Source organism: Passer montanus, unplaced genomic scaffold, assembly GCF_014805655.1.
Source record: "Passer montanus isolate IOZ18808 unplaced genomic scaffold, ASM1480565v1 scaffold29, whole genome shotgun sequence".
In the NCBI taxonomy this organism is placed as follows: Eukaryota; Metazoa; Chordata; class Aves; order Passeriformes; family Passeridae; genus Passer; species Passer montanus.
Genome location: NW_024367596.1, coordinates 7956316 through 7982214, shown reverse-complemented (window position 1 = coordinate 7982214; position 25899 = coordinate 7956316). Strand labels below are relative to the sequence as shown.

General features: G+C 42.6%; 2 protein-coding genes and 3 non-coding genes across 7 annotated transcripts; 4 read left to right on the top strand and 1 right to left on the bottom strand.

Annotated features, from left to right (window-relative positions):
- Positions 1–5532: 5532 nt before the first annotated feature.
- EIF4A2 (eukaryotic translation initiation factor 4A2) lies at positions 5533–12478 on the top strand. The gene is made up of 11 exons (XM_039713889.1): positions 5533–5647; positions 6494–6539; positions 6631–6763; positions 7021–7160; positions 8294–8462; positions 8652–8761; positions 8886–9029; positions 9422–9559; positions 9847–9936; positions 10176–10255; positions 11666–12478. The coding sequence occupies exons 1-11, from the start codon at positions 5619–5621 to the stop codon at positions 11808–11810; spliced, it is 1224 nt and encodes a 407-aa protein (XP_039569823.1). The 5' UTR covers positions 5533–5618; the 3' UTR covers positions 11811–12478.
- Positions 6874–6944, top strand: LOC120504448. The gene has a single exon (XR_005628023.1). It is a non-coding gene; the product is annotated as a small nucleolar RNA SNORD2 (small nucleolar RNA).
- LOC120504446 lies at positions 9077–9257 on the top strand. Its single transcript, XR_005628021.1, has one exon. It is a non-coding gene; the product is annotated as a small nucleolar RNA SNORA81 (small nucleolar RNA).
- On the top strand, positions 9641–9768 carry LOC120504449. The gene has a single exon (XR_005628025.1). It is a non-coding gene; the product is annotated as a small nucleolar RNA SNORA63 (small nucleolar RNA).
- RFC4 (replication factor C subunit 4) lies at positions 12170–25592 on the bottom strand. 3 transcript variants are annotated; one of them, XM_039713891.1, is made up of 11 exons: positions 25486–25592; positions 25290–25427; positions 24666–24744; positions 20242–20321; positions 18964–19083; positions 17961–18104; positions 17557–17677; positions 16990–17115; positions 15268–15348; positions 14279–14395; positions 12170–13532 (listed from the first exon to the last, which is right to left on the bottom strand). In XM_039713891.1, exons 2-11 carry the CDS (start codon positions 25412–25414, stop codon positions 13437–13439), a joined length of 1089 nt encoding a protein of 362 aa, XP_039569825.1. In that variant the 5' UTR covers positions 25415–25427; positions 25486–25592; the 3' UTR covers positions 12170–13436. The 3 variants fall into 3 exon arrangements, with proteins under 3 accessions (XP_039569825.1, XP_039569824.1, XP_039569826.1); XM_039713890.1 differs by having other exon boundaries at positions 25290–25475; positions 25540–25587; XM_039713892.1 differs by having other exon boundaries at positions 25496–25558.
- Positions 25593–25899: the final 307 nt, after the last annotated feature.

The window sequence follows — 25899 nt, the reverse complement described above, 5'->3', positions numbered from 1 at the left end:
CAAAGAATCTAAGTGCTCAATCAAGAAGAACACTCAAGACGTAAAACTGGAATTATTCAGTTTTATAGCATGCACAGGCCTGGATGACTACAAAAATCATAGAAAGAAAAGCATATTTCTGTTTCAAGTATTTGGGTTAAGATTTTATTGTGCCAACATTCTTCTTATTACCCGAATCGTTACTAAAATTACAAGACCATAAGTGATTCCATATGACAGTTTTCTTATGTTATACTCATTTAAAGAATTAACAGTAATTTACATACTTCCACTAAGAAATGAAATACTGACTTTCTAGAGTTAACCATAGTTTTTTATTAGAAGACCAACCAAATGCTAACTAAAGTAAAAGGGAAATTCTTCACAAATTTAAAGTTTTGGATGAAATTATACTACTATAAACATAAGTAGTAATTAACTTCCCTTAGTTCTTTAGATTTTTTGACCCCCTGGGAGAGGGCTGAGAAACCAAGGTTCCTCTGAGGGCCCAGAGCACCTCTGCTACTTCCTTTTCAGCAGCAGTTTACAAGAGCTGTCCCACCGTATAAAAGAAACACCATCTTTCTTAAAAATTCAGCAAGAACTTCATCATTCCAGAGTAAGAAATAAGTAATAAATAACTCCAAACCCCTGGAGGTGGGAGAGCCACTACGAGTCTGAATTTAAACTCCAAACTCTAAGAGGAGATGAATTAATGGATGAATAACCTGAAAGATTAAAGTCACACAACTTTGTTGATTTTTTTTTTTAAAAACCACCCAAGTAAGTTAGTCTTAAATAGCTTAACAAATTTTTATAATTAAGAAAAAAAAATCTAACGGGGAATAAGAGAATTTAAGGTAAGAAACAAAATTCTGCACAACTGAAGCAGGAACACTCCTTGGAGATGTGTGCTCCAAGCAATTAGGAAGCACAAGCCATAAACCACCCCACAAACATTTCAGACAACTGAGTCAGCTGGCCAGCAAAAGGCCCCGTCCCCCCCACATCCTCTGCACAAGCCTGAATATCTTGAATAGACTGAGCATGTGGGGCAATTAAATCAACCAAAGCAGTTTAAATCCCACTGCCTTTCCATAGTGCTTGGCACCTAAATAATTTAAGCATCTTTGAATACGTTCCTTATTGGCCTAGTGCACAACTATTCAGTGAGACAGAACTTGGACAGAGAGGAAATTCTGGATGTACTTTCAAATCACTCAACAGGGACATCACTGAGATTTCACAACACATTTGACTACAGTTACAAAGGCTAGAAATATCTGTCAAAACATAACAAAGTTGTAAAATAACTTTAAAAAAGGATGACAAAGCAAGCCTAACAATCCAACGTACTAAAGTCATCATAATGTGCATTTCAGATTACACTGAGGTACTACAGAATACAAAGCCAGCATTCTCAATCCATTAAAAACACTGTATCTTATACATTCTTATTGTTCAGCTTTTTTAGATTCTAATTTCAATGGAGTAACCAAAAACACTTGTTAGCATTAATGACACCCTGACTGCATTTAAATAACAAGCATGGGACTCCAGGAATTTGGGTTTTCTTTCTCCTCTGGAGGTTTTCCAGAACACATCCGCTCCTACATCTGAGGAAGCATGCTTTTGTTTAGGCAGGATCCTTTGGGACTGATGAACTGAAAATATCACTTCTTGCTAGCAACACCCTAATAAATCATCTTGATCCTTAACGTGACCTACTGTGAGCAAACTCTCTCTGTTTACCATTACCTTCCTTGCCCTGCCAGTCATGGCAATCAAATAATACACAGTCTGAACCCTAGCACCAGACATAAAAATGCAGGAAAAAATTCTGGGATCTTGCAGGTTTCCTATGAAGTACCTGGCAGTTTCATGGCAAATTCAAATCATGCCATGAGATTATTAAAAGGAGATTTCTGAGATTTCCTAATGCAAACTGTACCATTGCCTTTGCCAGGATATTGGTGAGCAGGGATTGCTCAACTGGAGCTCAGCTTCAGGAGGTGTCAGCTCCTACTGCTTTCTTTGAATACGTCACTGCTTACTTCAGTCTGCATGAATAATCACTGGAAACCCAGCTGCTAAACCAGCTAGTCCATCTGTTGCCCCTGTTAATAAATGTATTATTATGTTCACTCTCACTAAAGAGCTCATGATTCACTGGGATTGTCTTTTTGGGAAACATCTACACAAGTATATTAGGTGTACATCTATATGTGGCTGTGGATCCCATCTTTAGCAGCACAGACATATCATTTAGTGTCTTCTTGGCATTCCTTCTGCCTGAAGATAACATGAACCTGGTCCTTGGGGAGCAAGTTTTCAGCTGAGGCTTCTCTAAAAAGCTTAATCAGATTTAAAGCCAGGGGACTACAAGAAATCCCAGTGTCATTACAAGATTTGTGTCAGTGACAAAATCTGACCTTTTGGTACCTCTCAGTTTGATGCTTGCTGTTCAGAACACAAATAATTCCAGGCTGAGTATGGCTAACACTGGCCCAAAAATACACAAAGTAGATATGAACACACACTTCTCTAAAAAGCTTAATCAGATTTAAAGCCAGGGGACTACAAGAAATCCCAGTGTCATTACAAGATTTGTGTCAGTGACAAAATCTGACCTTTTGGTACCTCTCAGTTTGATGCTTGCTGTTCAGAACACAAATAATTCCACGCCGAGTATGGCTAACTGGCCCAAAAACACACAAAGTAGATATGAACACACATGAAAAGGCTGTTTGCACTACTGTAACCGAAGAGATATTTCTCAAACATTGTACAGAGGTTTTAAAGAGTATAAAATGTAGGATTTTTTCCTCTAGTGCAGTTAGGAGTCATTGCTAATACAAGAAGCCTGGATATCTTGTTTCATAAAAAGAAAAGACTGATTCCGTGTTTCCAACCATTTACTTGAAGTTTATGAAACAAAATTTTTTTAATCTTTTCATTTGGTGAAAGAAGTCGATGATGTCCACAGGAGGAAACTCTGGGTTCCTTTTCTTATACACCTTAATATACCACATGGATGTGCAACATCCATGTAATAAATGCCTTTCACGTGGGAACTGATGATTTGTTTCTTAAATCATAATTTCATTGTTCCAGTCACACAACACTTGAGGCAAATAGAGCATCTGCCAAGGGGCCACTGGGCTGAGGAGTGTCACTGCCTTAAAACAAGCACGAACCACAGCAAGTAACATGACCAAATAATTGGATCAAATTCTGCCAAACTCTGCCACGACCATGTGACAGCAGAAATCAGTCTGCTCATAGGCTTTCCTTTATATTTAAGCATTAGGTGAATCAGAAATGAACAAAATCCTCAGACACAGGGATATTTCAAGCTCCTTGATAAAGGCCAGTGATCAGAAGCTCAGGGGGACCTGTTTGGCTCTGTAGTTGCCTAATGCCAAGAAATCTTGGCATTCAGTCAAGAGACCCCCCACTATTTTAGCCAGGAAATTACAATACCAACTTTAAAAATTGTCCCTCTTGATGTAAGATAATAATTTTAAAAATGTTTCAAGGTTTTTTTATTTTTTTAGTAGAATGAAGTTTGACCAAGTGTTGTAAAAAAAGATTTGCTGCAAGCTACAGCAATGAGAACAAATTCTCCTTAAAGAAAGCCAGGAAAACCTTGTTACTAAAAAACTGTTATCAAATCTGAAAACTCAAAGTGATCTGAATACCTGGGTAATCTGAAATACACTGATTTCTTTATTGGAAAAGATAAAGCAGGTACTTGTTTCTGAGATGCCATTCCAGGTCTGTGAAGAATGGTGGCTTACCTTCCTGAAATTTCCACATGTCTGGAAATCTTTTCCTCTCTGATTTGCAAATTTATTAAGACTTAAATACAGTGCTTGAATAAAAATATTCATCTAATCAAATTCAACAGCTTTCCTAATAAATATTCAAGATCCTTAACAAATATTCAGTAGTGTTATTTCCCCATTTAGACTCAAATCAGTTTTAATGCAGTGGGAAATCTAACTCTGCTAGCCCAAAACTGTGTTCATATTCTTTCTTCAGTCCATCCTGTTTGTTTTTCAACCAGAGGTTAATAGTCCACACAAACTGGCATAATTCATTTAAAAGGCCTCTGGCTATTGTTGTGTGTCTAGCTGAACTGCAAAGACAAGAAATATCCTCAATATTTCCTACCCAGCAGGGGTGGACAGAAAGAACTTGAGGCTGACAGTGCAGCTGCATTTATATAATTTTGCTGGGATAGTGGTAGGTTGTACTATTTCTACAGCTAACATTACCCCAGCAGATGCTGCCATAGGAAGATTTAAGGTATATACAGTCTTTGAGAGGTTCCCTTTATGGATATTCTAGATGGTTCTAGGTAATTTACAGTATTCTAGACAAGTAAAGGGTTGAATTTTTCAAGCATTGCCTCCATTTCTTCATATATAATCACTATGGAAACAGATTGCAAAGTGATACACATAAACCATACAAAGGTGGCACAAAATTATTGCTCATAATTGATATTACTTGCCTCCCTAAGAAACACTGATGAATAGATTAGATTATTGTGAAACTTGATATGAGCATTAAAATGATCGATATTTTTTCTACCACAGTAGAAAGCGATGGGCATGGTCATGCAATCGGTTTGCACAGTAACAGTTCTCTTCGTGCTTTATTTTGGACTGCACTAACCTTTAAATCATTCTTGACAGTTTTTTTTTTTTCCTGTACTGCGATCTGCAGCGCTTTCGGCAGCACGCCGAGGACCACCTAACGTGTGTCCTACAAACAGCCCTGCAGCCCCCTCAGGAAGGATCCACCCTCAGCGCCTCGGGACGGGATTCAGGCACGGGCCCGCGCTGGGCGAGCCGGGGCCGGGGAGCCCTCAGAGGCGCCTCCATCGCCCCCCTCGCCTCGGGGCCTCTCCGTGAGCTCCCAGCCCTCATGACCAACGCTGCCCCGGCTCCGGGAGCGCAGGGGGACAGCTCGGGGTGTGTTTCGCCTGCCAGGGAGGAGGAGGATGAGGAGAAGGAGGAGGGAGCCATTTCTGTGTGCGGATGGGGCGGATGCGCGGCCCCCGCCCGAGGAAGCCTCTTTCTCTCTCCTATCACCCCCCGACTCCGGGGCTTTAAAAACAACCGACACGGTGGGGGACACGCGGTCACGGAAAGGGGCCGTATGCCGCCCCAGGCGCTGCCGCAGGGCCGCTCGCCGTGCCCTCAGCCCGGCCGCGCCGGCGCCGCCATTCCCCCGCCCGCCCCGCGCTGCAGCAGGGACCGGACGGGAAACCCCGTGCGCGCGGGGGGGAAGGGGAGGCAGAGGGAGGAAGGAGTGGGGCGCTGTGACGCACTCAATGGTGCAATATCCTTCCGCGATCCGACACAAAAAGTAGTTCCATCTTCCACGTAGCCTCCCAGACCCCAGGGGTTCACACACAACCTTCGGATTAACTGAAAAAAGTCTCGTAACGGGAATCGTTTGGGACACAGGGCTTAAACTGGAGGGATTCTTGTTTTTTTGCTGGTGGTATAAGGTGTATATCCATGCGCAGAGCAGAGCGCAACGAGTCCGGCAGCAGGGCGGGTATATAAGGCGGGCGCCGCGGAGGGCTTGCCTTTTCAGTTGAGGACAGAGCTGGTGATCGGAACATGTCAGGGGGCTCCGCGGATTATAGCAGGTATGGTGGGGGCCTGGGATCTTTCCACATTCGGGGGCTTCGTGGGTTATGCGGGGGCGGCCAGGGAGAGAGGAAAACTCGAAGGAGGTGGAGGGGAGGGAGCCGGAGCGCCCTGGGGGAGGCAGGGCGCCGTGGTCAATCAGCCGTGCGCCCTGGCCCCTCCCGTTCTAGACGTTTCGGTCCCTGCGCTCCCCTTGCTCGCGGTTCAGCAACGGTTTAGCTCTAGTCCTCGGGGCTCGATTTTCGTTACTGGCTTTCTTAGCAATCCAATCAGCCCTAGAAAGGACTTAATCAAAATTAATTCTTATATAGCTGTGTTGTAGCTTAAATATTTAAATGCCTTTCTGTGGATTTTTTTTTTTTGACATTGTGCCTCGTGCCTTTGGTTCGCCCGGGTTTTCGGGCCGCGCTGAGGGCGAGACCATTATATTTTTTGGCGGGGGGAGGGGGAGGCCCCCCCGGGCGATCGCCCGGCGCCGTCCGCCCGCAGCGCCCGGTTTGCGCAATCCCAGGGGTGGAGCTCTCGCGAGAGTTGCCCGGCGGGGCGGGGCGGGGGGGATCCGCTGCAGCGCCGGGAGCGCGCCCGCCCCCCCTCTCCCCCCCCCTCAGCGCGCCGCGGGGCACGGGCTGCGGGGCACCGGGGCCCGGGAGGCGGGCACGGGCTGCGGGGCACCGGGGCCCGGGAGGCGGGCACGGGCTGCGGGGCACCGGACCGCGGAGCGACGGCGCTGGGAGCTCCTGCTGCAATGATCCGTCACGGGTCCCGCCGCTGCCTCAGCCGACGTGTCGGCTCGCTTCTGCGCGGTGGCGGCTGCTGTGCTAACAACGTGTTCTCTCTCCTGGCAGAGACCATGGCGGCCCAGAGGGAATGGAGCCCGATGGTGTCATCGAGGTGAGCACTAACGAACTGACCTGAGAATTTAATGGCTGGTGGACAGGGGTATTGGATTTATTTTTTCTTTAAATTTTTTCTTTATTAACAGAGCAATTGGAACGAGATTGTTGACAATTTCGATGATATGAACTTAAAAGAATCCCTTCTAAGGGGCATTTATGCTTATGGTTTTGAGAAGCCTTCAGCTATTCAGCAGAGAGCTATTATTCCATGCATCAAAGGTATGCACTAGTTTAATTAATATCAATGTCGGATAATTAGGAAAACATTGTAAAATGTATATGTTATTCCACTAGTATGCAGTCATAACTAATTTCAGTTTTTATTGAACAAGTGATATGATGGTACACCATCTTTCGGGACTGACCTGAAATGGAGAGACCTCTTTAGTACTGATCACTTACTTCAGGGGGAATTAAGTAAAACTAACATGATTGACCCATGTGGGAGCAGTAAATGTGTATCCTACTTTTTTTAGGGTATGATGTGATTGCTCAAGCTCAGTCAGGTACTGGCAAGACAGCCACATTTGCTATTTCCATCCTGCAGCAGTTGGAGATTGATCTCAAGGAGTCCCAGGCACTAGTATTGGCCCCTACCAGAGAACTGGCTCAACAGGTATTGATAGAGTAGTTTAAACAAAAAAACCAAAACAACTTGTGTGTTGCACAGGTTTCAGGTTTCACAACTGTGAGACAACGTTACCAGACTTCTTAGGGGGTTGTAATAAATATCCATTCAGAACCTTTTTTGTGCCAAATAATGGGGGATACAAACTGGCTTCTGTCCCACAAGTCCTCTGCCTCCTTGAAGAGCTGAGTTAAAAACATGGAGGGTGTGCTGGGGCAGGGGTGCAGGAGGCAGCTGTTACGCTCTATGTAAAGTGAAGGGAGCATCTTCAGCAGAAAAAACACAATTACTAAAGCACAGTGTTCTGAGTGGAAACAAGAAATACATTTGTTTGGCAGCTATTTAAACTTAAGCAGTTGTGCAACATGAAAACTGCAGTGCACATTTGGTTACTTAAATGGTTTTGTATCATTGTATGTTTTCCTGACAGTGTAATTGCATGTCTTTCACCTTCAAGGCTGGGTATTCTGTTATTCTAAGTGGGTGTGTGGTAATAACTTGTAAGAATGCTTGAATATTTAGGGTAACTGTGTCAGTAATGAGAGGTCTTAAAGTGCAATGTTGAACCAACTCTTAAAGTACAAAACTTACTGTCATTTTTCAACTGGACTATACTAAAATGCCAGTGCTGTGTGACAATTCTTCACGGTAAAGCTAAAAATACGAAATCAGAAAACAAAAAAAAAGGAATAAGGCCTTTTACCAGAATGTTAAGCCTTTTTCTGCTTTAAAGGTGTTGAGGTGAGATTTGTTTTGAAACCTGGCTTGTAGTGGTGCCATTGGAGGGAGTTCACTGGAGAGTGTCCCAGTGCTTAACATGCAGACCTGAGAGCTTGAGCCCACTTCTGGTGGCTCTGCTCTCAGCAATTATCTCATGGCAGTCACTCACTCAGCAAGTTCAGCCAGTAAAAACAAAAATGTAACATAACTGTTCTCTGCCTTCTAGTTTCTAGTTAGCAACTTGAGTTATGTGAAGTTGGGCAGTCTTTATAACAGCTCTCAGTTCCAAGAGCTCCACAGTCCTTATTTGGTGTCTAGGCTTCCAAAGCCCATGAAAGCCAGAGATAATGGGGCTTAAGCTTTATTGTCCTGTGAGCCACTAATGGAAGGTTCTATTTTAGATTCAGAAGGTAATCCTGGCCCTTGGAGACTACATGGGAGCAACATGCCATGCCTGTATTGGTGGCACAAATGTGCGCAATGAAATGCAGAAGCTGCAGGCTGAGGCTCCCCACATCGTGGTGGGAACGCCAGGGCGTGTGTTTGATATGTTGAACAGGCGCTACCTTTGTAAGTATGAACCTCATGGTGCCCTTACTGATACATCTCCAGTTAAAGCCTCAAACCCACCAAGAGCTTTAGTGAATTTGTTGGCACTGTAGAGAGTTGTGCTGAAAAGCTTAGTAGTACAGAAGCATGGTGTTCTTAAAGGATTTTGCATTTCTGGAACTTCATGAGATGCTTTTCTTTTTCCAATAGCACCAAAATGGATCAAAATGTTTGTTCTGGATGAAGCTGATGAAATGTTGAGCCGTGGATTTAAGGATCAAATTTATGAGATCTTTCAAAAACTAAGCACAAACATCCAGGTAAAAAAGCTTTCACATGGTAAACTGATGCGTGCAGATTTGCTTATGGTGTGGCTGAGAACTGAATTGCACAAATGAAAATTGTTGTATGGGTTGTGTGCTAACATGGAGTAATACATTTTAGGTTGTGTTGCTGTCAGCTACAATGCCAATGGATGTGTTGGAAGTGACCAAAAAGTTCATGAGAGATCCCATCCGTATTTTGGTGAAGAAGGAAGAACTGACTCTGGAGGGTATCAAGCAGTTCTACATTAATGTGGAGAGAGAGGTTGGTACTGGTTACACTTGCTCTGGCAGGAGGAGTTAGGCTCTCTTACCTTCTTGTTAAAGCACTGTGCTAAAATTGCGGAAACCAAGGCTGAGCTTTGGTTTCTGCAATAATGCTAGTAGAGTAAATGCAAGAAGAAGAAAAACTATGCACTAGATCCAAAAGGACTAGGGTGGACCTCTTTCTTAATGTCCAGTGTCCTGTGTCTGAAGATTTAGTGCAACAAATGATGCAAAAACTTGACTTAGTTTCCTGGTTATACTGAATGTAGTTGTGTGCCAAAGCAGGCTTAATCTAAGATTGTTGTATTTGAGTTCATTCCTTGTTTCAAGTTCGTGTTATGTACTGAGCTGTGTCATGATGTGTTTCCTGATGATCTTTGTTCCGCTCAGGAATGGAAGCTGGATACACTCTGTGATTTGTATGAGACGCTGACCATTACACAGGCTGTTATTTTCCTGAATACAAGGAGAAAAGTAGACTGGCTTACGGAGAAAATGCATGCCAGGGACTTCACAGTCTCAGCTCTGGTAAGAACTGCCACTCCCAATGAGTTCTGAAATGCTGTGTATTTACTGGAGAAGAAAGGGCGAGGAGGGGATATCAGTGAGAAGCAGGAAAGTTATAATATAGCTGTGCAGTGCTGTATTATCGTTCCCCCTGCTTAAAGTAAAATGTTTCCTTTCTATCCCTACCTGCTTAGCTGCCACAGCAGGTAGGGACGCTGGGATTCATACATGCCTTTGTTCTTTAAAGAACATTCTGGTTTGGAGCATTGGAACTGTACTAATTGCAGCTTTTTGTTCTAACTCTCCAGCATGGTGACATGGACCAGAAGGAACGGGATGTTATCATGAGAGAGTTTAGATCAGGGTCCAGCCGTGTCCTGATCACTACTGACTTGCTGGTGAGTATTGTCTTCCATTGAATGTGTTCCTGTTACAGCCTTGTCCCAAAAGCTTCATAATTGAGTGATGGTTTTTGTAACCTGAACTGTTGGAAGCTTTTTGGAACAGCAAAGACCATGCTCCACTATGGACTACACAGTTGTAGTTCATAACTAATGATGTGGTTGACAAAAGCCTGAGATACGTAAATTTGAAAATAGCCCCTAACTTGTATTAAAGACTTGGTGTTGCTTTGCAGGCTCGTGGCATTGATGTGCAGCAAGTGTCCCTGGTTATCAATTACGACCTGCCGACCAATCGTGAGAATTACATTCACAGGTCAGTTGGCTCTGCCCCCCAGTCAGTCCTGTGCTGCGCTGGATGGCATTGGCACACACATTCCTCACCTCATCCTGTAGGCCTCACCGAACCAGAGGTGTCAGCATCCATGCTAAACGTCTCAGAGCTAGCAGGGAATACTACCACTTGTGGATTGGCTTTTAAAAAGCCCTGCCTTGCACAGCAGTGGTTCTGAAACAAGGGAGAAGCAGAACTTTTGAACACTTCAAGCAGTGGGAAAACTTAGATATGTAACAGGTTCAGTGATTGATGAACCATGGAGTTGTGGGGAAAATGCCAGCAACTGAAGTGCCCCTTGTCATGTAGGCTGTGACATAAAGTGTGACACTGTTAGTGGTGCAGTGTCTTGACAGCAGGGTCAGCTTGGTCTGGGTTCTGGCTGATGAGTTGTTGCTGCTCAGTGACAAGACAGACCCTTACTCCTAGCTTATAGGGCTGCTTGTGGAGATTCAGCTGTGTGTGCCATGTTTGCTCTTGGTGGCTCCTTAGCGGGATTCTTCTCTGTGGTGTGTCTTCTGGTAGCAATTTCAGTTTATTTCCCTAGGTTTAGTTAACTGCTTTTAGTGACTGTCCCTAAATTAAGTAAACTGTGCTTTGTTACTTGATACAAATAAATACAGGAGTCGATAGCAGCAGTTGATGACACAAGATGGTGCTCAGAAACGACGTTGGCGTAATTTAGGACGTGGATTCGTAAGCGGCACAGTTTGAATAAGAGCGAGTTGGTATTTCTTTATTTATTTTGTCATGATTATCCCCTAAGTTTTGTGAGCCCTTTCTGTGTATTTAGCTCGTGCTGGCAAGGTGCTCTTGTGCAGTCTGTAGGAAGGTGGAGCTCATGGTGGGTGTAACTAAACCGCATGCACTGATGTGTCAGTGACTGATGTGGGCTTGAACACAAATGTTGAGCTTGGATTTTACTCTAGAGCAAAAGAAACAAACCCTAAGTTTTCCCACTGGAAACAGTTAGGTTGAATTAAAATTCTGAAATCAAGTGTGCTGTTCCATGTTACTGGATTAACTTGGTAACAGTTTGATTGTTAAACCCACAGCGTGTGCTCTGTGCTTGGGAGCAGATGCATGAGGGGTGGGTGCATAGTTGAACAGAGGGGAGAGACTGACCTGGCACTTCAGAACACAGCACCAGGCGTTAAATGAAGACCTTACTTTTCAGCCAAAGAGTAACTGTATGCCCTGCTGCCTGCCACGGGATGGAACTGCTGTGCTGCTGGTTTTCCTGACCAGATGTGACTTGGGTGCCAGCCGGCCTTAAGGCAGCATAGACTGGCCAGTGGCAGATAAAAACAGCAGTCAAGGATGGATTTTGCAGACATGTAAAGCAGATGGGTGAGGTTAACTTGAGTGTAAATGTGTTTCCTTTTTGTGCAGAATTGGTCGGGGTGGCCGTTTTGGCAGAAAAGGTGTGGCTATCAATTTTGTCACTGAAGAGGACAAGAGGATCCTGCGAGACATTGAGACTTTCTACAATACTACAGTGGAGGAGATGCCGATGAATGTGGCTGATCTCATTTAGTCCCCGGGATGAGGTGGTTGTGAATCCAGTGCTCGCTGTTGCTGAATAGGCGATTCACAACGCGCATTGTGCTTCTTTCTTCGGGGATATATTGAATCTTGTCTCAATGCTCATTACGGATCAGAAATACAGATTTTTGATAAGAGAAGCGACTTTTTGTCGTGAGCTCTTGTGGGGAAGGCCGTTGGCTTTGTCCACTTTAGGGTTAGACTGTTGGGGTTGGGTGGAAAGTCATGGGGTCTGTAAATTTTTTCTTTATTAGAAATTTATTTCCTAGTTCCATAGAAGTGGTTGTATTAGATGTTCTTTATCATTTAATAATTTACTTATGGACTAAAAGATATAAGTGCTGTATAAAGTCAGCCAATTATGTTAAACTAGCCTACCTTCCTTTATTGTATGTACTTACACCTCAGATTAAATTGGAAAGGCCTTTCAAAATCTCTAAACTTTTATAAGAGCATTAAAATGCATTTTTGTTTCATATGTATTTATTCAATAAAGTATTTAATTAGTGGTAAGTGTGATCTGGACCCTGTTGCTAAGCCCCAGCAAGCAAGCAATCATACTATTGTCTTAGTTAGGGTTAAACCCAGTAAATTTTGCCATATTGCACATGTCTTAATGAAGTTTGAATGTTCAATAAAATACTTCTATATTCACTTAAATTGTAAATAGTCACTTCTTGGGTTGAGGGGAGGGTGACAGTAACGTGCACTGTTTCAGGGTCGGAGCTGAAGGTTGGAAAATGCTGCAGCCTTGTGCCCCACAGCTCCAGTACTTGGTCATTAATTGCAGGGGTGGTTCTGGACTCCAGAGCAGCTGAGCTTCAAGTGCCAGTGTGGCCCCGGTGACCAAGCTGTGGGGTGCTGCACCCGTGTCCTTAAAACAAGCACCCTTTCATCAGGGTAGAAAATGGCTCACATAATAATTGGTGCTGGCTTGATGAAAAAGCTGCACTGCATCATTTATGCTTAATACCTGTCCAAGGGTATTTTTTTTTCCCAAGCCAGTCAGGAAGGAGGGACAGGTGGTCAAAACAGCATCTCTGAAAGATTATGTCCCAAAGATACTTAGCCAGGTCACAGCTTTAAAATGGCTTGTGAGCAAGAATAGAGATGACAGGAAAGCCTAAGTGACACCTTCAGAACACAACCTACCCACTGCTGAACATTTTTTATCTTGCAGAATTAAAGTTGTAATCTGTTTGACAGTAAAGTGATTTTTTGCTATGTTTAAAGGATCAGGTAGAAGATGGAGGTGTGGGCTGTTCAGCCTGAAGCTGTGTTCTATAGGGATGTGATCATTTTGCTAAGCCAATACAGGCTACAAGGACTAATCCTCCTGTCTCTGCTTGCAGCTGATGAAGACTTAAGTATGGATGTGCTCACTTCCAATAACTTGTTTGAATGTGTAAGTGTGCAACAGGAACTACACAGTACGAGTATTACAGACCCCTGTGCTCTTTACCCAGTGTAAAAAAATTGAATGAAATATTCCAGCCTCAGGTTTTCCAACTGCAGTGCAGTCCTTTTATTGCAAAAAAAACCCAAAACCAGTACAAAAGTACACAGCTCCCTGCTCTGAGAGCCCTGCCACCCCTGGAACAAAAGGCTGCTGGAGGAGTCAGACGTTCTGTGTGAGCTGCTGCATCACAAGGGCACAGAGACTCATCAGCTGCAGGAATTCATCAGCACCATCTGCCAGGCATTTGTCCACTTCCTGCAGAGGGAACAGGAGGGAAAACCCTCTGAAAATGGCCTAGCTCAAGGCAGCTGTGTCTTGGGGTACAGTGGAGAACAAAAGGTTGCCAGCTGTGCCCTTAATCAGCACAGATTTCTCCAGCAGCCACATCACACCCCCTCCAACTGGACTGGGACCCATGAGCTCTCCAGCCTCCCATCTAATCTCCTAGAGGAGGCCACCACATGAAAGCTCCATCCACAAAGGGGTGTGGCACTGGCCCTGCAAGCCCCTGCCAGGAGCATCACTGCAGGGCATCCACACCCCTGCCTGGCTGCACTGACTTAGGTAAAACCTCCACCACAGCTGGCTTTCCTTCTTCATCAAAAATGGAGCAAGTTAATAAATCTTCTCTTTCTTTTTTTGGAAAGGCATATTTTATTCACCAGAACAAAAACTTCCATTTTGCAGCTCCTAAGTTTTTTTTTTTAAGTGCTGACTTATTCTCATCTTAATATTCTCTTCCACATTATATTAAAAAACCCCAAAACAACCAAACCCACAAACCTCTTGATCGAATCCACTAGAACAACATACTATGGATAATAATTCACTTAACTAGATTTCAATTCCTTCTCATTAATTTCTCAGGACAGAAGTTCACATTCTACTGAGAAACATTCAGAACAAAAACTCACCATGTACTTCTTGGGAGACACTGTACAAACAAAAATCAATCTGTAGAGATTAATGTGTTTTGGTTTTTTTACTCAAGCTAGACTTACTGCAAGTTTCTCGACCATGGCAGATTTCTGCTTGTCGCTGTAATCTTCGCTCTCCACAATGGTGTCATGCAGCTGGTTTACAAGCTGAGCAACAGCAAACCCCTCATTGATGAGATTCTGCACAGGGAGAGAGGAAAATGGAAGTAATTCAGCAGCAGAAACACCGCAAACTGGAAAGATAATCTTGAAAAATCCTGTCTGAACTGAGAGACTGCACTGCAATTAAGTATGGAACTTGTACATTGCAGAGGACAATTCAGTAGCCTGTGCACAGCCCTGCCCTGCACCCAGCCCTGACAGGCTGCATGAGCAAGGCAGGCACAGAGCAGTAGTTCTGTCCAAACATTCTTCCAGCTCCTGACAATTTACATCTCAGAAATTAAATGAGACATTTAAAACATTTAACAACCTCCACTGAACCTGTCCAATCCTATTCTAAAATTAGGAGGGCTTGGAATCCACAGCGTCAGATGGCAGCTTCACAGCCTGCACATTTTAAAGGGCCACCTACTTAGGATTTTCTTCATGTGGTCACTGCTAGTCTCAGGAAGTGAGAGATCTGTAAGACCAAAGCTTTTTTAATAAAATAAAACCCATGGCAACTAAAGACAAAAAAATAATAAAAGTAGTGCCCAGTTACAAAAATGTCAAGTATTGAGAACAATGGTCAATGAAGCTATTTAGGGAGAGAGAAGTTTATGAAAATAGAAAGTGTTGGTGCAACCTTATTTTTCTGTTCAGCTGAACAGATCTACATCAGTTTAACCCAGGAGAAAGCAAGAGACACACTGCTAGGGAAATTCATTTGCAACTTTGACAGCTCTTCCTCAGAAAGGAAAGACTGGGAGTCCTGACTGGTAAAAGACACTTCCCAAATGTGCAGACAAACTGACTGAGGCCAAATGATCCTCAGCTGTAGCCTGGGAACAAAGGATTCACAGGGCCTTGACTGAGAAAAATACCCAGGCTAAGCACTAAGAGAACTTCACCTTTGCCAGTTTTTCCAGTTTCTCAAAGGAACCACTCTGGCAGCCCAATAGCAGTTCATCAATTGTTTCCTTAGGGATGACCTGTAACAAGAAGAGACATTTCTTAATTTCAACTTTGTAAATTTAAAATTGGTGTTGAAGCTTACATTAACAAACTGTTCATGGCAGAGGGCATTTCAGGATTTCATTCCTCTACACACCCATCGACTTCTAGCAAGTATGTGTGACAGACTAAATACATTTTAAAAGTGAAAACTAGGCTGTGATATTTGTCCTTTACTGGTTATATTAAAACAAAAACCATATCAGGACAATAGAGTGTCAAAGTCACCTTCCTAAATCCAACTGCTTATTCAGGACACTGACTAAGAGGAGAACATTCTTCAACAGTTAGATCAGCCAATGCTTTCTGTACCATTCTGCACCTAAACAACACAGCAAATAGGTTTTATTTCCAGTGACAGACCAACAGAATTCAAAAAATGCCCAATGCAACAAGACCAGACAATAAATCAGAAGGAAAAAAGTCAACAGATGCCATTATGTCACTCTGTGCAGAGAAGAGCTGCCCCTTTCCCCCTTCATTCACTGTCATTTCTGTCAGTTGAGTGCCTGGACAGTTTGGTTTCAAAGCTTCTTTATGAAGCTTTTGTACTAAGATCACTCCAGGGTCATGGAAGTTGTGAATGACCAAGAACTTCAAGTTTTTATGAAGATGTGAAGTTGGGTTAAACCAGCTTTAAACCCTTGCTTTAAACCCTTGCTTTAAATCAGCTTTAAACCCTTGCTTTAAACCAGCATTATTCACTCAACAATGGAATGTCATGCTTCTCTTTCTTATTGTTATAGTCAATTTCTGCCAGGTTTCAGATGTCTGATATCTATTCAGATACCTGCTGGTTTACAGATACACAAAACTGAACAGTGACTTCACTGTGAAAATTGTTTAAAATTGTTCTGTAAACTCTGCACAGCAGCAATTGCCTCTGGTTTCATCGAAGTCAGAACCTCCCAACCCCTACAATGAGCTACGATTGCAGCACCTTCATGGGAAGTGGGTCCATCATTAAAGCCCATCTATTTTTCAGCTCCTCAAGTCCTAATCTCCTCTTCCTTCTTCAGGGGTGTTGTGTTGCTATAGGAACACCTTCACACAAGTTTTATTAAACACTTTTTCTCAGGTTTCTCCTGTGCCTCTCAGTATTACCATTGTCATTCTAGAACAAACCACTGCTGTTTCATTAAAAAGCAGGATCCACGCAGATCCTTGTCACTGTCACTGTGAACATTAAGCTGAAAATGAGCTGCTACTGAAAGTCATTTCCCTGTGCTTCCAAACCAATATTGCAATTATCTGTACTTATACACACACATAGAGAAAAGCACCAAAAAATGGTCTAATCTACTCTCCCATAAAAAAAAAAACAACAAAACAAAACCCACAGTTTGCATTTATGGGCAGATTATTTCAAATTCAGTTTGAATTATAAGACTGTTTTATAGTTTTCCATGATTTACAGAAGAAGTTATTAGAAACCTGCTATGTAATAAGTGTACAGAAGCAGGCAGACTTTAAAATTCTGGTAGATAGTGCATCATTACTATGCTGCAATACTGGTGAGTATACAACTGTTTTTTAACCAAACTTTGAGCAATGGCAGATAGAGGTAGGAAAAATGCTTTTCAGAGTAATTCCAGGAGAAACTGTAAGGCACAGCTTACCCCAGCAATTTCAGTGATTATCTTCTCTGTGATCTCCTTCCCACCCATTAGGCGAGTGGCACTTTGAAGAAAAGTAATTGCTTTTCTTAAATCCCCTTCTGACACTTTCACCAGGTATGACACTGCCTGAAAAATAATGTCAGAAAATGCTAAGTTAAATGTTCACTGCTCATTAAAATCTAATACACTTTTTCAGCAGTTACTTTAAAACACCAAGTAGTGCATAAAGCAGATTGTCAGGGCCAAGCACAACACAGAAGTTACAAAACAACCTCTCTAACACAAATGTGTGCTGGCAGTTTGAGAAAGAAGCATGGTTCTCTGCCAGTACACTCAGCAGAGAACAAAAAGCCCTACAGTTTGGCTTCATTTTTCTCTGGTGGATATTTCTCTGGTTTTAGGACGACTTAAAATTCATCCCATCTAGGGAAGGAGAATAAATGAGTTTATATATTTTATTTCATACAATTGAGCAGCCTGGAAAAGTATGCTGACTTGGCCTCTTTTGCTGCCATGCAATTATGCACTGGATTAAGCAGCAAAATTACATGGCAACCACAAAGTTACCTCATTACTGATTTTCACATGTTCCTTCTCAGAAACATCCAGCAGCCTCTGCTGTTGGATACTGTCAGACAAAGGCTTGAAGCGGAATTTGGAGCATCGAGATGTTAAAGGTTCAATTATTCTGAAAGAAAGGAAGGACAGGGGTAAACAAATGCATTGGTCAAGTTCTCACAGAGAAAGCTAACAAAGGCAGAAAATCTTAAGGTTTAAATAACCCTAAAACTGCGACATTATAAATATTAAAAGTGAAATCTAAGTATTGTTTCAGGCTTGCATGCATACAGTGACCTCTCTATTAACTGAAAAGTAGAAAAATTAGATATCAACTTTTAAGCAGGGGAAAAATAAAAAACAGACTACAGACCAGAGAGCAAATCCAAATAAGCAACAAATTCCAGGTATACCTGCTGATGTAGTTACAAATAAGACAGAAACGTGTTGTTTTAGATTCTTTTTCCATTGTGCGTCTTAAGGCTGCCTGGGCTGCTGAAGTCATAGAATCTGCTTCATCCAGGATCACAATTTTAAAAGGTGGACACATTTTACCACTGAAAATTAGAAATCTGTTATTCAGCAGACATGAAATGTACAGACAAAGGGGGAAAAATGAAAAACATACACAGAAAAATCACCGCAAATAGAAAGTAATATTTTACTTAAGCATGTATCTCTGAAAAATAGGACAGGTTCAGAGGTTCAATATTTTTAAAATTATTTTTAGATAAAAGACTAATATTTGTAATAAAGGCAGGGAGTGAGTTCCCATAAAAAGACCAACACTTGAATACTGCAAAAGTCCTCTAAAACACATACTCTTACTCTAAGATGCTTCTTTTAACACCTTATGTAGCTCTTCTTTTTACAGGCTTCCTAATTCCCTAAACTCCCAAGAATACTCAACAGACTGATTCCAGTACACAATACTGTACTGGAATCAGTCAGGCTGTCTTGGCATGCAGTTTCTTCCTGCTACTTTCCACAGGCCATACACATGGCTTGACCTGCACTGAGCTTCCCATCACCTCACACCAGAATCCTTTTCGAAACCAACACCTATGCTGTAGAAATTTCTGCAGATTAGAAGGACTAGGGAAGTAACTTCTGGCACAATTTACCCAAAGAAATTTTTCTATGGCAGTCAGACAACATCTGCAAAGGCAACAAGATGTGCCCAAACCCAGAAGTCTTGACCTTGTGGAGTTTTTGCTGTCTGCCTCCAATGCTAACAGCAACAGTAAAAATCCTCCTGGGTATTTAAACCCCCAATGTGAAATTCCTCTAAGTAAAAGCTCAGCCAAAGCACCGCGTGTTGCCAACTTCTGGGCAGTGCTGACCCATCATTTATATTAGAAACAAAAACAACCACATGCTTTGTCCTAAGCAGGAGGGGTTTGATCCAGCACTTACTCTGAACGGCTTCCAGCCGCCGTGAGCTGAGCAAAAGCCTTCACTTTCTCCCGGATCACTTGTATCCCACGCTCATCAGACGCGTTCAGCTCAAGGACTCTCTGCCGGAATAAATCAGGCCTGCAAAATTTTTATTGCCACACGTTAGCTGCTAACCCTTGTAATGGTGTGTTATAAAATATAACAACAACCCTTCTGGGTGTTTTGAATGGCAGGGTTTATTTTTATCAGCATTACTAAATAACATTGTTAAAAGATACATAAGTTGAGATCATAAAGTGTTAAGTATGAATTTCCATTAGATATTTTTAGAAGCTCCTCCCAGGCTACTGAAAACAATGAAGTATAAAATTATATCAGTTAACCAGGAAAAAAGAAAAAAGTAGGAAGTTGGCTTCATATGCTCAGAGCACTATGTTATATGCCTTTTTCTTACAGCCCGTGAGCAATGTGAAATAGCAATTAAAATGCCACAATACACTCATTAGAAGTACTAGCAGAATGAAATATCCAGAAAGTAGAAGACATGCAGTATTCACCTGCAGTATACTCCATTTAAAAAAACCAAACCAACAATTAATACACTGGATTTTAAATCCTGGGAATTAAAATGGACTCACAATGTGGAGTTGTCTTCCTCCTACTCAAGTAGAAGTGGTTCTCTCCGAAAAAACAGTGAGTCAAAGATTTAAGATGACAAATGGGATGGGGGAGGTATTAAATTCAGCATTACATTTGATCAAAACATCAAACCACCTTCTCATCCATCTTTTGCTTATAGATCACTGAATTTGCTATTCAAAAACTCTTAAGTGTTACAACTGAGTTAATTAATGTATACATGCTGAATTTTAGTCTGAGTCCCAATACTACTTTCCAGACACAATTCAGTGGTGCATAACAGAGAGATTAAAAGTCAGACATTTTATGAAGCACTTTGAGATCTATGTGTAGCTAACAACTTACTAAATAAACCATTAAAATTGGAATTCCTTTACAGAGTTCAGTAAATCATATGCAGACCATATTTCTTCCATAGTCTTTGTTAGGGGGTTACATGGCTGCCAGTGTGGAGTCTGTCCTGGTAATAGGAATTGGTGATTTTTGATATGACAAATGAGAAAGAAATCTTATGTTAGAGTTGAATTAGAATATGAAGATATTCCTGAAAAATTGCTGGGAACTACCAAAGAGCAGGCTATGACCAGAGGCACTTCACCACATGATTAGGAGACATGTGACAGTTGATTACACTGAAGCAACTTGATTCCAGCTTACCCAAACAGTTCTCTTGCAGCTGCTAAAATAGTGGAAGTCTTTCCAGTTCCAGGTGGGCCATAGAACAACAGATTGGGAAGCTGAAACAGCAACACATCATTTGTAAGAAAAGGAAATTTAAAAAATCCACTAACAGGAAAACCTACTGATAATCTGAGCACCTAACAGAACATAAACTATTTCTCACAGTAAATAATGGCAAGTCTTTCTCTTCTGGTCTTTAAAGGAGGACAAACAATTGCCATTTCTAGCACAACATGAACAAGTGTTATTTGGTGGCACCATCCCATGTTCTATCCAAACTGATATTCCAATCTATATTTATTTTTATATATACACTCCAGGGCATGTCTGAGATCAGTAAAGCCTACAGAGCCTACTGAACTGATTGCTGTGACACCCAAATCCATCCAAGAATGGCCTTAAGCAGCCTGGGTAACAGCAGCAGTGCAGATGAAACCATCCTTTGCTTTCTCAGCTCCCCAGCCTGCCCTGCCCAGCCAGGCTGAGGGCTCTGTGCTGCCACCAGCTGCACTGCAGCAAGGGCAGTGCTGCCACAGTCCCACAGGGACAGTGGGGACAGTGCCACCAGCTCCCTGCACTGCACAGCCCTGGCAAACTCCTGCACCCATCCAAGGAGTTTCCAAAGGAGAGCACTAGCATTTCACAAAGAAATTAGGTTAATTGATCCTTAAAATAATTGAATTAAAGATCTCAGCATGAAAAATACAATTGCATTAAGGAGATATGCTGACACAGGAAGATCAGAGCAGCACAGCAAAGACTGCAGCAATAATTTTAGGATGACATTTAGCAGCACAAAGCAAAAATATCTCTTGATTTGAGAACATAACAAAGCATCTGCTAAATATCAGCAATTCATTAGATGGAATGAAACATCAGCTGGTTTTGTTTTGTCTGTCAGAGGAGCAGTATAAGCCTGTGTAACATGGTGGTCTGAATTGTGCACTTTTAATGCAGATGTAAATTATTAATACTAACAGGTAATGAGCTGCACACAGTTCAAGTCATCCTTAGACAAGGATAATGAATCCAAACTGGGAGAAATTATTAACAAGTGAAAGCCTATCTTATGAGAAGTGACTTTTTGAAGAGTTTGATTTAGAAGAGCTAAATTTACAAAAGCTGAGAGGGGATATGACTGATCTTCATAAATACTCCTGAGCAACACAAAGAACAAAGCTGGCATAAACAAAATTTGTATAAGCCATGACTGAATTTTGGCTGAAATCAAGAACCTTTCCAGCTGACATAGGAGTGATAGTTTTCTATATTACTATTGTAAGGAATCACTTTTATAAATTATCACTTTAAAACCTCTGTCTTTGGCAAGAGGGGATGTTCCACTTCTACATTCTTAAAACAAGAATCCAAAAGTTCCCTCCAACCAATAGCATCAAGACAAACCTCTCAGTCTGACTTGATTTCTAGCCCTTAATAAGCATTCTATTTTTAAAGAGTCAACTAAAATTAGATTAGAGAATTCTATGCTGAATATAGCATGTAATGCAGACAGAATGGGAACAGCAAAACCAAAACCATTCAAAGAGCAGAGAAAAATGCAGGAATATACAACCCATAATCAGAAAATGAAACAGAGACAATCAGTTTGGTAACAAACATTCTATTCTAACAACTAAGACAAGACACAATGCACTGACTCAACTGTGTATGTACCCAAAAGTAGAGATAGAAGAATTTCAATTTTCAATCAATTTCTAGTAAATAAATGAATTTCAAGTTTTGCCTGCTCTTTCTGCCAACCAATTGTTGCTTGTTTCTCTAATGACTAATAAGCAAACAGCATCCCCTACTAACAAACACCTTTTCAAGTTTAGATACCACAATATCCCTCTCTTTTGTGACAGCCAGAGAGATGAAAAGTGTACTGAATGACAGCTGAAAATTCACCAAGCTCTGTGCTAGGCTGGCACATTGCAAGGGCAGATGTTCATGAGGAGATTCATAATTTCATGCCTCTCTGCTAATTCACATGCTACTGTCCTCAAAAGAAGCATAAGCAGGTAAAAGGTTTTAATTAGAATGTTTCCTAATTCCATTACACCACAACTTCATCACTGTTTCTGTTTCAACCTCATTTATGCTGGTTTCTCACTGAAGTATTTACACCACTTTTCACCAAGCACAACCTAATCCTTTATGTAACTGTGGCAGTATTTTTAAATAAACTGCAACCTGATCTGGTTATCCACTTTTCCATGCTTGCCAGGAGTAAGCAGGATACCTGCAGGCATCACTCTGCTCCTGGGAAAGCTACCTCATATAGTGCAAATCTCAGATGCTTTTCCAGAAATTTCAGTACAAGTGAAGATGTAAATTGCAATGAAAATCCTACACTCTCTTTTCAATTATTAAGGTATCATGAAGCAAACAGAAACTAAAGAATACCATGACAGTTTTCAGTTTCTTGGCCAAAAAACAACTACAAATCAACACTCCTGGCAGACAGAAATCAATTTCTCCAGTTCTAACCCCCTGGGCTCCGCTGTCCCCAGTTTATAACAGGATGCTGTGTGCTCTTACAGATGGAGGTATATTGGCTACAGGGAGTCACAAATCCTGTATTAGTTATAGGGAGTTGCAAGTCCTGCTCCATTTAGCAGCTCCCAAATAAAGGCCCACAAATGCAGGCCAATCAACAGAGGACTGACTTTCCATTTCCAACACTGTGGTTTAAATAAAGCACATTACCCAAACCTGCAGCATTGTCACAACTGTTTCTTTGATCTCACCAGATCACCAAACTCAGTAAGAACCTTGGCAGTAACGTGTACTTACTGAAGCAACTCCTAACCACCTCAGAGTTCAGTTACACTTTTGCCTCTTTGACAGAATGATTCCTTTCAAGAAACTAACAAAAATGCCAAAATTAAAAAAAAAAAACCACAATTTTTTTAAGTACTTGCATTTGTTCTCAAATGCCTTGCTGACTTTGGGTAGCTATGGCAAAACCCAGAGCCTCTAACCATAAGGAGGAATTATAATTTTCCTTTCCAGCTCAGGAGGCCAAAAGTCAACACAAGTGCACTAGGCTCAGAATCCAAGAAACACTGCTGATCCACAAGCTGTAGGGTTTTAAATAACTGTTGCTCAAAATAGAACTTCCCAACCCATCACCTAAGCAATGTTACACAACTGATATGTCCAGACAGAATAGGTGGCAGCAGCTCATTTCTCCTTTGCTGTTAACAGTTCCTTCCTAATTACCTCACCTCTATAAATACTGTAATCCAGCAGCGTTGCTGCTGAAACACAGATTTCTGGGGTACAACATTACCAGACAAGGTCACGTTACAAGAGCATTCTCAAAGCAAACTGAAGGGAGAAAGGAGCTAAAGAAAGAAGCACAAATCTTTTGCAGTTGTGTTGTACCTGTTGGATTTTGGCTTCATACGCTCAGACAAATAAGGTACATCTGTTCTGCAAGCTTTGATTAAATTATTATTTTCAGAGATAAACAGACTCATATCATTGCAGAGCAAAGCAAAACTGCAGCCCATGAAAACAGACAGCTTTTGAAGTGGGATTGTGCTGGGTGAGGAGGAAAAAAGTCTCAGTACATGCAAAAGAAGGAATTGTTCAGATTTGGAAATAAGCAGAGCCATCTCTTGGCTAGGTACTTTATTTCTCCCTTCAGCCCTTCACATCCACATCAGCTGTTTTGGAAGAAATAATCATCAAACACACCAAATATTTACTACAATTTTACCCAAAAGCACATGCAAGAGTAAACAAATGCAGCTACAAAGGCCCTGCTCATCTACTCTCTTAGGACACACGGGCCAACCCTGCAACTGCCATATTCACCTTTTAAAGCCAAAGAGCCTTACTTGGAAACTTTCACCTAAAAAGTTTGGGAATCACTATCCAAGCAGCAGATCTGGCACTTATAAATTAAATTTCTCTCATCAACCAAAATTTTCAGTGTTCAGCAGTTTCAGAGAAGCACTGACAGATCATTAGAAATGTTTAGGAGTGACTGGCAATCCAGACTTGTCTGTGAAAGAAAAGCTTTCTCCTCTTGTCTTAAACATGAATGTCACAAGTACTAGTGGAGTAGCTGAGTGGAGACAACAAAAGCTTTTCCAGGTCTGAAACTATTAACAAGAAGTTTACTATTTGAGCTATTCCAGACAAATTCCAAACTGCATCATGGAACTTACAATTCTACAGTGTTCAGAGGATTAGGAACACAAGAAGCTTTACACATCTATCACAACAGGATATCACACAGGATATGTCATGAGGAAGTCACTTGGCCTGTTCATGAAGTACTACTATAAAAACAATCATTGCTGAGTGGGAAAAGAGAAATTTTTGTTACCACAGACTCAAGTGTCTCTCTAAAAATGCTGATTGGTAGATGTTGTCATTACACTCACATCAGCACCTTCCAGGGACTTCTTCAGCACAGCTACAACTTCATCCTGGAATGCAACTTCATCCACATTTTTGGGACGACTAAATAAAAAGACATTAAATAAAATTTATTAGCTAACAAAGTTTCAGGGAGAAACTGAAATTGAGAAAAAAACCAACATTTTCCCTTGTGATTATATCAGGCACTGGAGAATTACAGTGAACTTTGTAGTTGAAATCAAAATCACAACAGGAAGTCTAATGCCTCTGGTCTCTATTAGTGATCTAATTCCTCAGGAAGCTGTTTGCCTTTTTGTTGTAAACACCTGTCTGAGATGGTTTTAAAAGCAGAACTGCAATATTTTACCACCTTGTGATAAAGGCTTCTGAAAAAACCAAAGCATTAAATGCATTCATGCACCAAAACACAGCGAAGAAGCAGCACATGCTGACATGTCCAAGACTCCTGCCACAAAGGGCACTTAGAGCCCCTCCCAGTGCTGGAGTTCCCCTTAACAGGGAAAGCCAAGCTCTTCTCCCTGGTGGGGACACCCACCCCTTTTGCTATGCACCAAGCACCTCTCCACACCCTCCGGAGCCAGCCTCCCCCCTCACGGCCAGCCCCCACTGCCCACAGCATCCCTTACTATTTCTCCACCCAGGGGATGGGTTTGGCCTTCTTGCCATCCCCGCTGCTCCCGGACGCGTTCTTTTCCTTGGCAGCGACGGGCTTGGTGCTGATAGAGGCCGGGCCCTTGAGGAAGGCCTGCATGGCCGTGCCGAGCTGTGCTGTGCCGGGCCGGGCCGCTCCGGTCCCGTCAGGCACAGACCCCCGTGCCGAGCCGTGCCGAGCCGTGCCGTGCCGAGCCGGGCCGGGCCACTCCGGTCCCGTCAGGCACAGACCCCTCAGGCCCCGCCGGCCTTTCCCGCCAACCCGCCCGCGCACGGGGGCGGGGCCGCTTCCGCCCGCCGAGAGCCAATCACAGAGGGCGGCGGCGGCGCCGCCGGGGAGGGGGGCGGGCACTGACGTCACTCTGCGCGCGCTCCTGGACCTGAAGGGGCGGAGGGGTGAGGGGGGCGGCGCGCGCCGAGGGCGCGAAGGGGGCGGTGCCTGAGGGCGGTGCCTGAGGGCGGCCCCTGAGGGCGGCCTCCGAGGGCGGCCCCCTCACAAATGCCCCTCCCCACAACGGGACCGGGCGTGAAATAAAGAACAAAAAGACCCCCCCAAAACAACGAGCGCTGCACAAGAGCAAGCGG